This window comes from Haemaphysalis longicornis, unplaced genomic scaffold, assembly GCF_048455015.1.
Source record: "Haemaphysalis longicornis isolate Haplotype H1 unplaced genomic scaffold, Haemaphysalis longicornis Haplotype H1 scaffold_20, whole genome shotgun sequence".
NCBI lineage: Eukaryota > Metazoa > Arthropoda > Arachnida > Ixodida > Ixodidae > Haemaphysalis > Haemaphysalis longicornis.
The window spans coordinates 1,144,949-1,158,357 of NW_027526296.1; the positions used below are offsets into that span (position 1 = coordinate 1,144,949).

At 48.2% G+C, this 13,409-nt stretch overlaps 1 protein-coding gene across 1 annotated transcript in view; it reads left to right on the forward strand.

Annotated features, from left to right (window-relative positions):
• LOC144172291 (uncharacterized) overlaps positions 1–13,088 on the forward strand; it is a 61,724-nt gene extending 48,636 nt beyond the window's left edge. The window contains exons 3-4 of the mRNA XM_077701042.1: positions 5,540–6,075; positions 9,387–13,088. Coding sequence (XP_077557168.1) covers positions 5,540–6,075; positions 9,387–9,657 — 807 coding nt within the window. The 3' untranslated portion in view covers positions 9,658–13,088. The remainder of the gene's footprint in view (positions 1–5,539; positions 6,076–9,386) is intronic.
• Positions 13,089–13,409: the final 321 nt, after the last annotated feature.

The following is a 13,409-nucleotide window of genomic DNA, read 5'->3' on the forward strand; positions in this document are numbered from 1 at the left end:
CGTCAGTGAAAAAGTCTTTGATAATCGCGAGGCTTTCGCCTTCAATATAAGCCGAATTAAGTGCCCGAGAAATTTTTACACACCATTGGCTGAATAAGCAACGTCTCTGAATTCTGCGCATGAAATAATGTGAATCATGACGGCTATTCATCGTTCCTTCAAACGCTGCGTGTGACAACACGAGGGAAATGCGCGAGCACATAGTTTCTTTCGGTAAGGCGCCCATTTCCTAGCCAATCCACCGGAGTGGGTATGAACCATCTCACCACCAAAACCCCCACCGGGGGAGCAGGAATCACGAGCTAGGGCATGGCATGCGCAGGACGCGGCTAGGCACGCCACGAGCTTGAATCGTTGGGTCGGTCCCTTACGTTGCCCTCGCAGTGGTCAACGCCGTCAACACAGTGCACCGTTCCGGATCAAGAGAGGCTGTCGCTACGTAGAACAAGCCAACCTTCACCTAAGTACCCGATTGACAACGAGAAAACTCAGCTGGACGCCGTCTGACACCTTGCAAGGTAGGCCGAGGAACGTCCTTTTTCTGTGGACATATTCGAAACAAGCGCCCGGTACGCAAAGAGAACGCGAAATGCAAAGACACGAAGAAGAGCCGCTGAAGGAGCATCGCTCCGTCAGGGACCGCGTGAGATATTTCGAGGGCGAGCGTCAGACAGAACACCGGGAGCCTACAACAGCGTCCGATTTGCATGAAGAGCGGAATGCTGGTGCTGTCGAGGAACGCATCGACATGGACGTTCCGTATACCGGTGAAGTGGATTACCCGCTGCAACTTGATGCACGGCTCGACCAAATCACCCCCGCACAATGTGAGAAGGCTGATCTCCGGGGAACAGATGACCTCAAGAAGGTACCCAGAGACACCGAGGACACCAAGTTTAAGCCTTGGAGCCCACAGGCAGACACCGAGGACGTCATGTTTAAGCCTCCGAGCCCGCAGGCGGACACCGAGGACATCAAGTTTAAGCCTCCGAGCCCGCAAGCGGAAGGCCCCTCGCCGTCAGCTTTCTCACGGTCGTCTGCAGAGAGGAGGCGACGAGAGCTCCGAGCCGAGGTGAACAGAGCTGCCGCGAATGACTCGGTGTCGCGGAACACGGCCAGCAGCTTGCTCGACAAGATATTCGAGCTACGAGATCAACTCGAAGAGGAGCGAATAAATAACCGAGCCCTTCTGGAGAAGATCCACGTAGCCCGAGCGCGGACTGATCAGCTGACGGCCGAACTGGAAAGAGAGCGGGCCAAGTCCTGCCACCTGGAAAGCAGGGTCCTGGCGCAGGAGCGACAGGCGCAGGAGGTCCGCTCACGCGTTCCAGGCGTGAAGGACGCTTACGACGAGAAGGAACGCAAGGCTACGGCCATCCTGAAAGACCGCATCTCGCAGGCCGAAAGTAGTCTCGCAGTGGCGGAGAATGAGGCGCAGGAACTCTTGCGCACCAAGCGGAACATGGAGAGACGTCTCAAGGAGACCACAGCTCAGTTGGAGGTCGAGAAGGCGCAGAAAGACAGCGCTCAAGAAGAGAGCAAGAAGGCGGACAATCAACTGAGAACCCTGAGGAGCCAGCTCAACGAAGCCCAAGAGAAACTTACCCGGGAGGAGGACCAGACACGCAGTGTCAAGCGCGACTTGAAGGCTGCCCTCGAGGTTCGCAAAAAGCTTCAAGGCGAACTGCAGAGCCTCCGTGACTACTCCCGCCGAGCTGGTTCAGCGACCAGTAGTTTGTCGGGCAGCGTGCTCTCGCTTGATCTTGGCGCGCGTGATCGCGGCGGCAAGGACCCTGCAGCTCCTATAAACGTGTAACTGCCGACAGAAGGTGGAGATATGCTTGACATTTCGAGACAACTGGAGCCGTAGCCTCGTGACCGCAATATGGCTCGTCGTAGTTATTATCTGCGAGATGTATATATGCTGCGAATATTTATCAGGGGAAACTGCATGCGTGACTGCAATAAAAAATTTCACTGTAATTACTTGACTGCAATAAGGTTCCTTGGGATAACTGTGCGGCCACTGCCGTCGACAGCTTGCGGAGGAGCGGCGAATAACTTGGTGGAAGGATGAGATGAGGAAATTTGGTCGCAAAGAATGGATTAGGGCAACGCATGACTGCAGTAGTTTGGAGTCAATGGAATAGGATTTCATCTTGCAGTGACAAATGATAATGACAACGACGGCGATGACGCGACAAAGATGATGGTGGTGTTGTAAGCCTGATCACACGTGGCCGCACCAGCTTACTCGCTTGCAGGCGATAGGCGTACGTTGGGGGACGTGATTGATTGATTGATTGATTGATTGATTGATTGATTGATTGATTGATTGATTGATTGATTGATTGATTGATTGATTGATTGATTGATTGATTGATTGATTGATTTAACGGGCCGACATAACGCAGTCAACGAGGCGCACCGTAGTAGAGGGTTCCGGATTAATTTTGACCACCTGGGGATCTTTAACGTGCGCCAAAATCTCGAACACACGGGCGTTTTTGCTTTTCGCCTCCATCGTAACAGCCGCGGCCGCGGGCTACCGTTGTCCACTTCCTGAAACAATAAGGGCGTAAAGTACGCGAACCCGGTATGTCCCTTATTATATGACTTCCTTCAATACCATATCAGCGTGAAAATCTTAAGTGACCCACTGTGCGAAAAACTGTCGTCGTCGTTAGTGTCCGGTACAGAAAATACACAACACATTTTAGTTTGTTGAATTGAAGCTGGGTCCTAGCGTACAGGTTCAGCGGGGAGACAGAAGTTTGACCAACGTGTACCACGAGACAAATGAACGAGACGGCACGTGAGTAAAACAAAAGCACCCAAGGTGCGGAAGCTGTGGCGCGCCAAAAGGCGATAAAGTGACAGCGAGACGAACATACAACGCAGAAGTAACGCAGTTGTTTACCTTTCTTTCGCCTTCAAAGGATGTAAGCAGATTTAAGTGTCCCGATGAATTATTTCAACTAAGGTTAACCCAATTGCAATATATGATTCATGATGATGATTGTCGGATTTTTTGGCGCAAGGCCAGCTATAGGGCAAAGAGCGCCAAACAAAAGTGTTTACCACAAAAAAGTAGGTATTTAAAACATGTAAGCCAGACAAATAGTAAAAGCAATTAAATGCAATGGAGATGGCTGGTGTATAGGGCCAGTTTTGATTATGCATGGTAAGAAATGAGGTTTAAAACCTTACCATCTTACAAATGCTCAAAAACGCGTTTCACAAAAACCATGGCACCGTCACCCAAAAACAACGATGAGTACAGTGTAATGGGTTGTCTGTAGAGTTCTCTGAAGTGTTTGTGTCGTGCTGTGTCGAGTGCTTTGCCCGTAATCAGGACGTGGACTGCCTATAGGCCCTCCCGACACCTGCTAAACACGGGTCTTGAAGACACAGTGAGCAGGTCTGATGGCGTAGCATGCGTGTGACGTATCGGTAACCTGGCCAAAGCGAACTCCGTGTGTCGGTTGCTTGTGTCCATATAGTCATAGGCTATGCCATAGTATATGGTCCCAAGTGTGGTTTATTAAGTGTAACTTGTTCTCTGTCTCTGTATTCCAGCCTGCTTGCCATGATTCAATATTTGATTCAAAAAGTGTAGCAGCAGAAAGATTGTACAGGTATCATGAACGCAGGAAATTAGGAGGCCAGTGTGACAAATGCACGCTTTCATGCCAGCCTGCAGCGTGCAGCCTATGCAGATGGCGTCATTGTAGAGCAAGCATCGACCTCCTTTCCATGGTGTGAAGAAAGCATGCGTATATTCGCAATTCCTGGCCAACAAAAAAATGAAGGCTCGCACTAAGCGTAATTCTTGAAGATAGCGAAGCTGTACGCAACCTTCACGACTATTAAGACGGTTTAAGCTCTCGACTGCAGCCGATTCGCTTCTTCCTCGCTTGCCGAACGGCCTTTACTCCATCTTTGTTGCTATAACGGCGATGAAGAAGCAAATCGAAGCAGCAGAACGAGCGAACGGAACACGCACACTTAAATTAGACGCCCGCAGGCGCAACATGTGCTCTATCACGTGTTCTGTGGCATGATTCCTCTCGAGCGAGGTCTTTTTGTTGCTTGGAACAACTTGTGCGTTCTGTGTCAAAAACCTGAAACTACAGAACATGTGTTTATAGACTGTTGAAATGCCATTTTCTTTTGGGACGTCCTCATGAGAACCCTAAAGAAGGAGTATCCAGTGACACCCTATGGAATCAGGTTCCTCAGTGTAAACAATGAAGACAATGTTCCACATGATATGATCATGCTTTTAGGATTGTATAGTATCTGGCGCTCTCGAATGGCGGTGCGCCATGCGGATGTCAATGCGCAAACTGTGAGCGCATATTTCAGGGGAAAAGTGAACTATCTGTGCGAGTTGTACGAAGTGGAAAATCTTGACGCGGGAATTTTGCCAGTGCTTCAAAAATTGACATAATTTGATGTTTACAATAGTTTCCGCCAGCCAAAACATGGCAGGCGCTTTTTATTACATCGCCGACTTGTAAAAATGTTAAAAAAGGAAATAAAGACAAAAAAAAAAGTCACAGCCGAGTGGGTAAGATGACTGACTATAACTCCGTTGATCTACTAGACACAGGTTCGAATCCTTCTGGTGCCAGTAATTTCTTTATACTGCTATAATAAGTTGTTAAACGCCGGAATCAACAAATTGCTTAACAGTTCCGCAGTTAAAATAATCGAAACCTAAATGCACTGTGACGGGCTCCACTGGCGAAGTATTTTTAATTTGAAGTATTTAATGTGTGGATTCTCATCATACGCAGATAATGTATGTCGCACACCTGTAAAATGAAAGTACTGTTGGAACTGTACTGAAGTTGTTCGCGCCATGAAGGTAATTTTTTCTTTAATCACGACAGCAATTCTTTCAACTGAAGGTTTCAACGGATAATGGTTGTTGCCGCACGGATCCCGACAGTCATAAACCGGCACCACTTCCACGTGTCTAACAAGGGAGGATTAGCGCGTGATCGCAGAAGAGTCCAGACAGGCGCCGTGATACGTCGCCCAGCCAATTATAGCTGCGTGCGGAGTCGGGAAAGCAAGAGCGCTGCTGCGCAATGACTGCCCTGGTTTCGCGCCCCGTTCATTACAATACCCCTAATAATAACGCAGGGCTCTGTTGAGAGGAAGACCGGGTGTAAATTACCACGTTCTGAGGCGGCCCGAAATCGCTGCGACAATGAGGCGCTTGATGCCAGTAAGCAACAATTCCCTAAACGGCGAGCATGGAAGCATACCAGAAAAGTGTTTTTTTTTCTTTTATAATCTCCCTGTGTTTCAAAAAAGTTGGATTTCGTAAATAGTTACTCGACCCTGGAGTGAATTCAGCGTCTTTTGTAAATCCGATGTAGTCGTGGTAGCTAGGGTCGTAACAGACCCAAGCCCACTGCAGGTTTTATTGAAATAAAGTCATTTCCAGTCCAGTCCAGACCAGGAGTCCGCGTCTCTTTGTCGAATTAAGACGTCGTCCCTTGTCCTCCATGCACTGCGTATGCAGGTCGAGTCCATGGTTCGGCTGGTGCGCTGCGGCTACCCGTACCTGTCGCGGATCGCCTTCAAGGTGCGGGCGTCCATGGTCGAGAACTCGCTGGCGCAGCTCTCGTGGCTGCTGGACGTGCTGCCCAACGCCACTCTGGCCATCTTCTCGCTGCCGGGAGAACCGCAGCACACGAGCGCCCTGCTCAGCCTGCGCAGACTGCGGCCCACGGCGCGCATCGTGTACGACCTGCCGCAGGAGCACCAGCTGGAGAACCTCCTGGAGGAGGTCGACCCCGAGGAGGGCAGCGCCAAGGCGGAGCAGCTGGGAGTGGAGTGGGAGGCGGAGGAGAGCAACACGGGCAGCTGCCGGAAGGCGTCCCTGCCCGGCAGGAACGCCGTGGTGCTCGGCGACAACGGCGTCTCCATGGTGCTGCCGGACTGGTGGTCCAACCTGGAGGCCAAGCTGGACCTGAGTAAGCCACGGTCTCTGGCCGTGTCCCTGGGCGAGGACAAGCTGTCGCTGGAGGGCGCCTGCTTCCAGCTGGTCATGAACAGGTGGGTGAGCTCGAGCATGGGCGTTCTGAAGAAGCGAGAAAGGTCGCATGTTCCAACTTTTGGCCTTTTACGGTGCATTTCAGTGCAGGCGAAACAAAACAAAAAAAAAGCTTACATTTCATAGACGCAAGTGTCCCATCATCTAATTGTTCCTTCTGGACCTCGCCCATGGAGCAAATCTTTTCATGTTTATCTCGTCAGCTTTCACCATCGCCGTTTGATCCCACACCTTCATTTATGCCCCGCTACGAGATAGACGCCTAAAAAACGATACAGGCAAGATACAAAACATGAAAAAAAAAGACGTTCACGCCATGAATAAAATTCACAGTGCATCGACATACCTTCGGTGACCACATCATTCATCATTTATTGTGCATTTTAGACATCGTGGCTGTTCGACTCACCTAAAATGCCTGGGCAACGGGGCACTGCCCGTACGGACGTTATCGCGGTGCTTAGAACGCGTTCCATGGGCTAAAGAGCCTTACCTGTCCTACTCCACACCAGATATAAGCTCTGCTGGCGCTGCTCGCAGCGCAGGAGATGGTTTCAGGACGAACAGGACGCATTCCCGTTGTTACGCGTGCGCAACAGCATAGTTTCGCGAGGGCATTGAATGAGGCAGGGCTAACCATGAAGGGGCGCGCGCGCTCTGTGGTCGCGCGTTGCGTTACAGTTTCCTTGGGAAACAGCTATAGCTATAGAAGGGTTCGCAAGAATGTCGCGATACCCGAAAATCAGAAGCATTAGTGTAATAACTTGCATACTTATGCATAATTAGATTACAACGAAACTGTATACGGCTAGGATCCCAGGGTCTCGCGCCAGCGGCAACAATTAACTCAATGCCGTGTGTTCAGTGCATGGGTAAATTCAAAAGAAATAAAAAAAAGTTTATTCTAGTGTTCGTTGCCAACGGTAAAAATGTCTTTTCAATGCATTTATGTTTACAGGTGAAGCCGACTTTTGTGGGCTTGGTCCTTAAAAGTTGGCTTTCCCCCATTCGGTCTTGCACAGTGAAGAATAGTCATGTGCGGAGGGTGTATGGTTAGAGCCCCACTTTATACTCCTCTCCACCTCCGTTGCACCTTTTCCGAGTCGTGTATGCCTCTCTCGCCACGCGCAAAGTCGCGCAAATGCCGCGTGCTCTTCGGCGGCCACCTGTGCGATGCACTAGCGCTTGCGCTGTGATTGGCGTAGCCGCGCTATAATAAGACGTCATCTCACTAGTTTTACACATTAATTTATAACCATCTACGCACTCCAATCTCGAGATCTCCACAAATAAGCTCATTCACCCCGCAAGAACTGTGCCACCCAGTCGAAAACAAAAAACATTGAAGTTGGAACCGCCGAAAACACAATTGGACCATTTGGAACCAACTGCACTCCCAATTTGTCCCAAATGGTACAGTGGCGTGTTCCCGGCGGTTTTAATTGGACTCCCAATGGTTTTTGTCAGCTGGGCCTCATCAATTGTGGGACTTTGACTATACTTATCATAGCAATGGGCAATTGCAATTTTAGCATAAACACATTTAAGTTTTCGTATTCTCGCTGTGATATCTTGATTTTGCCAGCCAAGAGGGGAAGGAGGGGCAGTTAGTATCTTCGCCAATGCCTCCGCTCCATTATCACAAACGCCGCACGCGACAGCCGCGTCACATCAGGGACGAGCTTTGCACTGATCCCAGCGCTCTTGTTATCATGCGAACGGCAATTAAAATTTGGAGTCAGATATCTCGAAGCACAGACACGCTACAATTGTTCAAACCGATACTGTGTAGAAACACGACAGCCTCTAACTTTTCAATACAAACATACCATCTTACTGTTGTCAACAAAAAGTTAATTATTCAATTTTAGTTACCGTACTTACCCGATTCTAACGCGCACCCGATTTTCCTGGCCAAAAAACCGAAAAAACTTGCATTTCCGATTGTAACGCGCACGAAACTTTGTGAACCAGAAAAACGAATGTGGGAGCAATTCGACAATTTATTCCCCGAAGTAATCTAACTCATCTCACTCCTCGTCGCTTTCCGCTGACCACAACATCTCGTCCTCGGTGCCGTCAAGAGCGTTCGCGATGCCACACTTCTGAACGAACGTTCAACCATGGTCTATGGGATCGTGGCCAACGCCTCGCACGCCCATCCCGCGAGCTTCTCCAGAGGCGCACGCTTCAGCAGACCGCTCGTTTTGAACGCGTGAGAGCCACTGCTGCCATTGCTGTTATTAAGTGCGCAAGTGAAACGATTTGACGATTTCTGTGAACGCCGATAGAAAAGCCTAGGCGCTTATACTTCCTGCGTTCGAAAAATTGTTGCTAATAAAGGCCTTGGCGCCATCTTGAAATGGCGATGGCGACGTGTGGGACAAAATTTTCGCTGTTTCGGCAGTTTCTTTTTCGTATCCGATTCTAACGCGCATGCGATTTTTCGCCCTATTTTTCCAGAAAAAAGGTGTGCGTTAGAATCGGGTAAATACGGTAGTAGGGCTGCCGACAGCGATAATTATCATCTCACTTTGTGCCCCCCTAGTCACATAACGTATTTGCACAGGTGGTCATCGCGTGCCTCCAAGTGCCTAATTTGGATGAGAACCATAACAGTTAGTTTTAAACACGTGGTATAATGCGTCGCATCTTGTACTCGCGTTTCTTTTCAAACTTTGATCAGCTCATATATTCACTGAGAAGAGTTCAGTAGAATTCCACTTATGCTAGCTGCTTTGGCAAGACGAGGAGCACAACACTGTACCAAGCTCGACCTCAAGGTGCCTATATATCACTGAAAACTCACGAAGTGTACGAGCCTGCCCCGTGAAAACGAAAGAGCATTTCTATCAAGAAATCATAATTTCCAGCTTCATTTCTGACTCGACGTAAATGCTAGCTGCAATCGACAGCTTCTAACTAGAAAAGTTCTTAGTCTAGCTAGAGACGATTATTTCGAGCTTGCATGTTTTTCCTTCCATCTGGAGTGACAAATGCTGGCTGGAAGTAATAGCAGCCAGCCGGAACAAAATCTCAATCCAACTAGAAATGAGTTAGAAACTGAATTTTAGCTAGAAACTGAATTTCTAGCTGAAAATTCTGCCAATTTCTAACTATAAAAAATTTCTGGTTCAATAATCCAGCTAGAAGAAATATTATTTTCACCAGGAATGGCTGGAAGTGTAGTTCTGTATGAGGAAATTTGGCAAATCTGAAAGCATGATGTGCTACACTATAACATTATTCGTGTGTATAGCGACGTGGACACGTGTCTACGGCATCTGACGTTTGCCCTTTCTGCGCCCAACAGAAGCGGTCAGGAAGTGACCAGCCGCGCCTGGCCCACGACGTGCAAGAACCACGGCTCGTCTGCCTCCAAGAAGGGCAGCGGCCCGGAAATGGTCAAGCAGTGGACGTACGGCGAGCCTGCACCGCTCAAGCTGCAGTCTTCACCCGGCGCAGTGGTGTACGCCGTTCGGTTGCAAGAACCCGCGGCAGCGGCAGCGTTGCCTGTGGTGGCCCACAGCTTGTTGACCATTCTCATTGTGAGCCTCATAACGCTGGACATGCGGGCGCTGTGAGCAGCACGCATCCGTGAACTGTGGCGTTGGTGGTGTCGTAGGCAATCGAGTTACAGCTGATTCCAGAATGTGAAAGAAGAGTAGGAAATTTTCGACGAGCAGGGGGCCCGTAAAAAGCGCAAAGGCTCATGGGTACGTCGTCTGCTCCCGAAACTTCCGGTTTGAGATCTCGCATGCCGTCCCGTGCGCCGGCGGCTTTCACGCGCGTGTGTGCGTATTGTTTATGTGTCGCAGAGTGCTTACCTTTCATAGAAGTCCCTAGTAGGATTCATCGTGGTTATACATTCAATGCGCGATGCATGTGCATTTTTTTTGTCGGTGGAAACAGATAAACAACAAGCACATGCGCGCGTGAAAGCCGCCGGAGTACGGGAGGCCAGGCGAGATCTCGAACCGGAAGTGGCGAGACTCCGCGGAAGCAGACTTTCTCGCATGTGGAGGTTTATTTCAGCTATAACTGCCGTTTGAGCGATTGGTCGATGCTTCCGCACAGGTAGCGCCATCTGTGAGCCGCTCCGCGCACACGCGCCGCGGCGATCGGTCGGGCCGCGGCCGGTCAGCGTAGGCTTAGCATTGCGGTACCCACGACCCTTGGCGCTTTTTACCGGTCGCCTATCGAGGCATCACGGGAATTTGATGCCATTGAAAATGATCGTCCGGGATGGGCTCATGGCAAGCATCAGATGAATTCACAAACCTGTTTTTTTTTTCAATGAAGTCAAATGTTTAAGAGTTTTTGGGGCGTTGCGCACGTTGCGGGATGCATCCATGTCATTCTAGGAAATCGGTCACTGTATGCGCCGCTCAGTACTCGATCTGTGCCACCACGCATGCCTACAAGTTTTCCTGATGGGTGTACACATGCGCTGTAGCCATGGCTTTACATTACGCCTGGTCCTCCTCAGTAATGCTTCATTTCACCGCCTCCTGCAAACCAAGTACCATGTAAAAGCTTCACCAGGCTAAATTTTGCTGGCTTGTTTCTGACAAAAGTTTTGTCAAACGCTGAGGTGCCTGTGAAATCGATGTTTCGCAGGTGGCACAACAAACAAGCGCTTTGCAAGTACTTGCCAGAGTCATGGCCACGAGTTGAAGCATGGACTTTTGTGGTCCTTGTAAACGTGTCTTATCTGCAGCAACACAAAAGGTGTAAATGATGTACATGTATGGCTAAGCAGGAGTTTCATGCCCGGCCTTGTGTACCTGCACGCTCTACAACGTGCTTTCCGATATCACGAAACCAACATGTAAAGCATTTCAGACGTTGAAAGAGTTACTATTGTTGCTTGTAAAGGATCTGCAGTTTCGTTGCGTACGGGCGAAGCGACAAGCATGTATAGCGATTACGTACACTCAAATGTAAATGAACTACGTTACATGTGACTTGACATGTAACTGGCTAGCTGGCATTCACATGTTGTGTTAATAACTTAAAGGAAGCTTATATTGTTCTTCTTTGATATAAGTCGCTGAGGTCATGAAGAAAGAAGTGATACACTTATAACGCAGTTTACTCAACGTAAATTGCTGCTTGTGTTGTGCCTCATGAACCGTTGGTGTGCTCTGATTCGTTTGAAGCGCAAGTTGCTTGTTGCTGTACAAAGCATGCATGGTTGTCCTGTGCCATTTGCCCCCGTTTACACACTGTCGTAGAAGTTGCTTTACTGAATGCATTGTAATGATGCCGACACAAACACTGCAGTGAAGACGACAGAGACTATGGTTTTCATTCACCAGTTATGGACCGACTACACAGTTACCGCTTAAGTTGAAAAGCATCTGCGTATGTTATAAACAATGTGTCATCTCATGAAAGTCGTGTGTTTTGGAACAGAACTGTTCATATTCCGTCAAAACTTGAAGCAATTTGGTGCAGATTTCATTAATGTCGCTTCCACTTGGCACCTTGCGGAATACAAGGGTGGTCATAGACTTCAGAACTGCGTGCTAATTGGTTAGTTGTTACTACACTGTCGAAGGAATGATTGCGCCAGTCCTGTCACCTGCCTTGTGAGGTCTTTAGCAGTTATGCTTTTCACAATGCCACCTGTAACTGTACCGATGACGTCAAAGCACAAGGCAGTCTGCTTTTATTGACCTATACACTCGGTCACAATGCAGCGCTGGAACATTAGGTGGACCTAGAGTATTATTTGTACATATTTGAAGCCTGACTAGCGTGTTTGCCATTGCTCATCAAACTCACAATTCGCTCTCGACCTCACATTCATCCAATATCTCTTATGTAAAAAAGATATTGTGGATGCGTATGCACGTGTCTATGTCTATGGGGAGGAGTTATGAATGATCCCACCGAAATTACGTGGATATAATCAGGACACCTGTCCATGCTATACTAACGTAACTCACTGGCCAAAATAGTGTGGCAACGTGACCGTACACTAAAGACAGCACGAGATACCCCCCTCTGCCTGCTGTGTTTTAGCGGCGCTGTTTCTACATCACAATGCAAATGAACCAGCTAGATGAATTCACTATTTTGCTAATATAGCTAGAACTGCATCTGCCAAATCCACACCAGTGCGTGATGGCGACATTGCATACACAAACACAATGCAGGAAAATTTCCGGTGGCGCTAAGTGCATGCTTATACCAAAGTGCAGTGGTGTACGCAGGATTTCATTTCAATGGGGGAGGGCGCCCCCAAAAGGAAAAGCGTAAAAGAAGGAAAACGTAAAAATAAATAAAAGAGCAAAAACTTGCTCAAATATGAAATGGAAAAAAAAAAACTGCGGGATGGTGCTGTACTCTACAGAACGTTCCAATGGCTTTGTTCATTTTTTTTCACTGATGATATTAGAAAATGGCTGATTGTCAAGGGAAGAGAATGCATCAAAGCCACATTATATAATTGATGTGTAGCTTGAGACACAAAACAATCATCAGCCAACATGTTTTGGCGATAGGCAGAGTTATTGGTGCAATTCTGCCTGTAACACCCACTTTCGTGGAATCGACATTCTTTGGGGGGAAGAGAGGGGGCAAAGGGCACCCTCCATTCCTCCATACACCATTGCCAATGCATTTTTTCAGAACGAACTCAGTTTTAGGGCACCCGCACTAAAAGCAGAGTTGTGCTTCAACGGCAGCTCTTGAACTTCGTAGAATGCTAGTTCCAACCACCAGGGGTATTTTTGAAGTCAGCTTATGTAAACTTGCTAGCATTGCCATAGACTGGTTGTGCCACGCGGTATCTATAGCAATGAATCTAGCAAATTGCTTTTGTCAAAGATTGTTTATGTACAGCTCTGTTTTCGCATTAAATTCACTTTGCACGACAGGCATAAAAGGTGGCGTGCATTTATGCACAATTCTAACATTAATGCCCGCCATTCTGTTCTGACAGTGTCTATGTACATAGTTGTGTGTATTTGCATCTAACGAAATAAATATTCCTTTCTTTTCGTTGTATACGATGCCTTTCTCGATCCTCCATAGTTGTTAAATTTACAGTGCAATAAAGACACCTACAAGTACAAGTAAGAGACATACACGTATGTCCCTTTCTTGTACTTTGGTGCGTCTTTATTGTGCTGTAAGTTTAACATGTTGAACCAACTAGCCCAGACGTCAACCTCCATAGTTATTGATGTTCCAAAGACATAGCATCACTGCTGAAGTCTAATAGCCGTGCCACACGCACCCCAAAAAGGACATTAAGCGCCTAATGCCTGAAGTTTTAGTGCCATTAATTTGCTGCTACACGCGAAAATCTAATGCCACTCGCTGT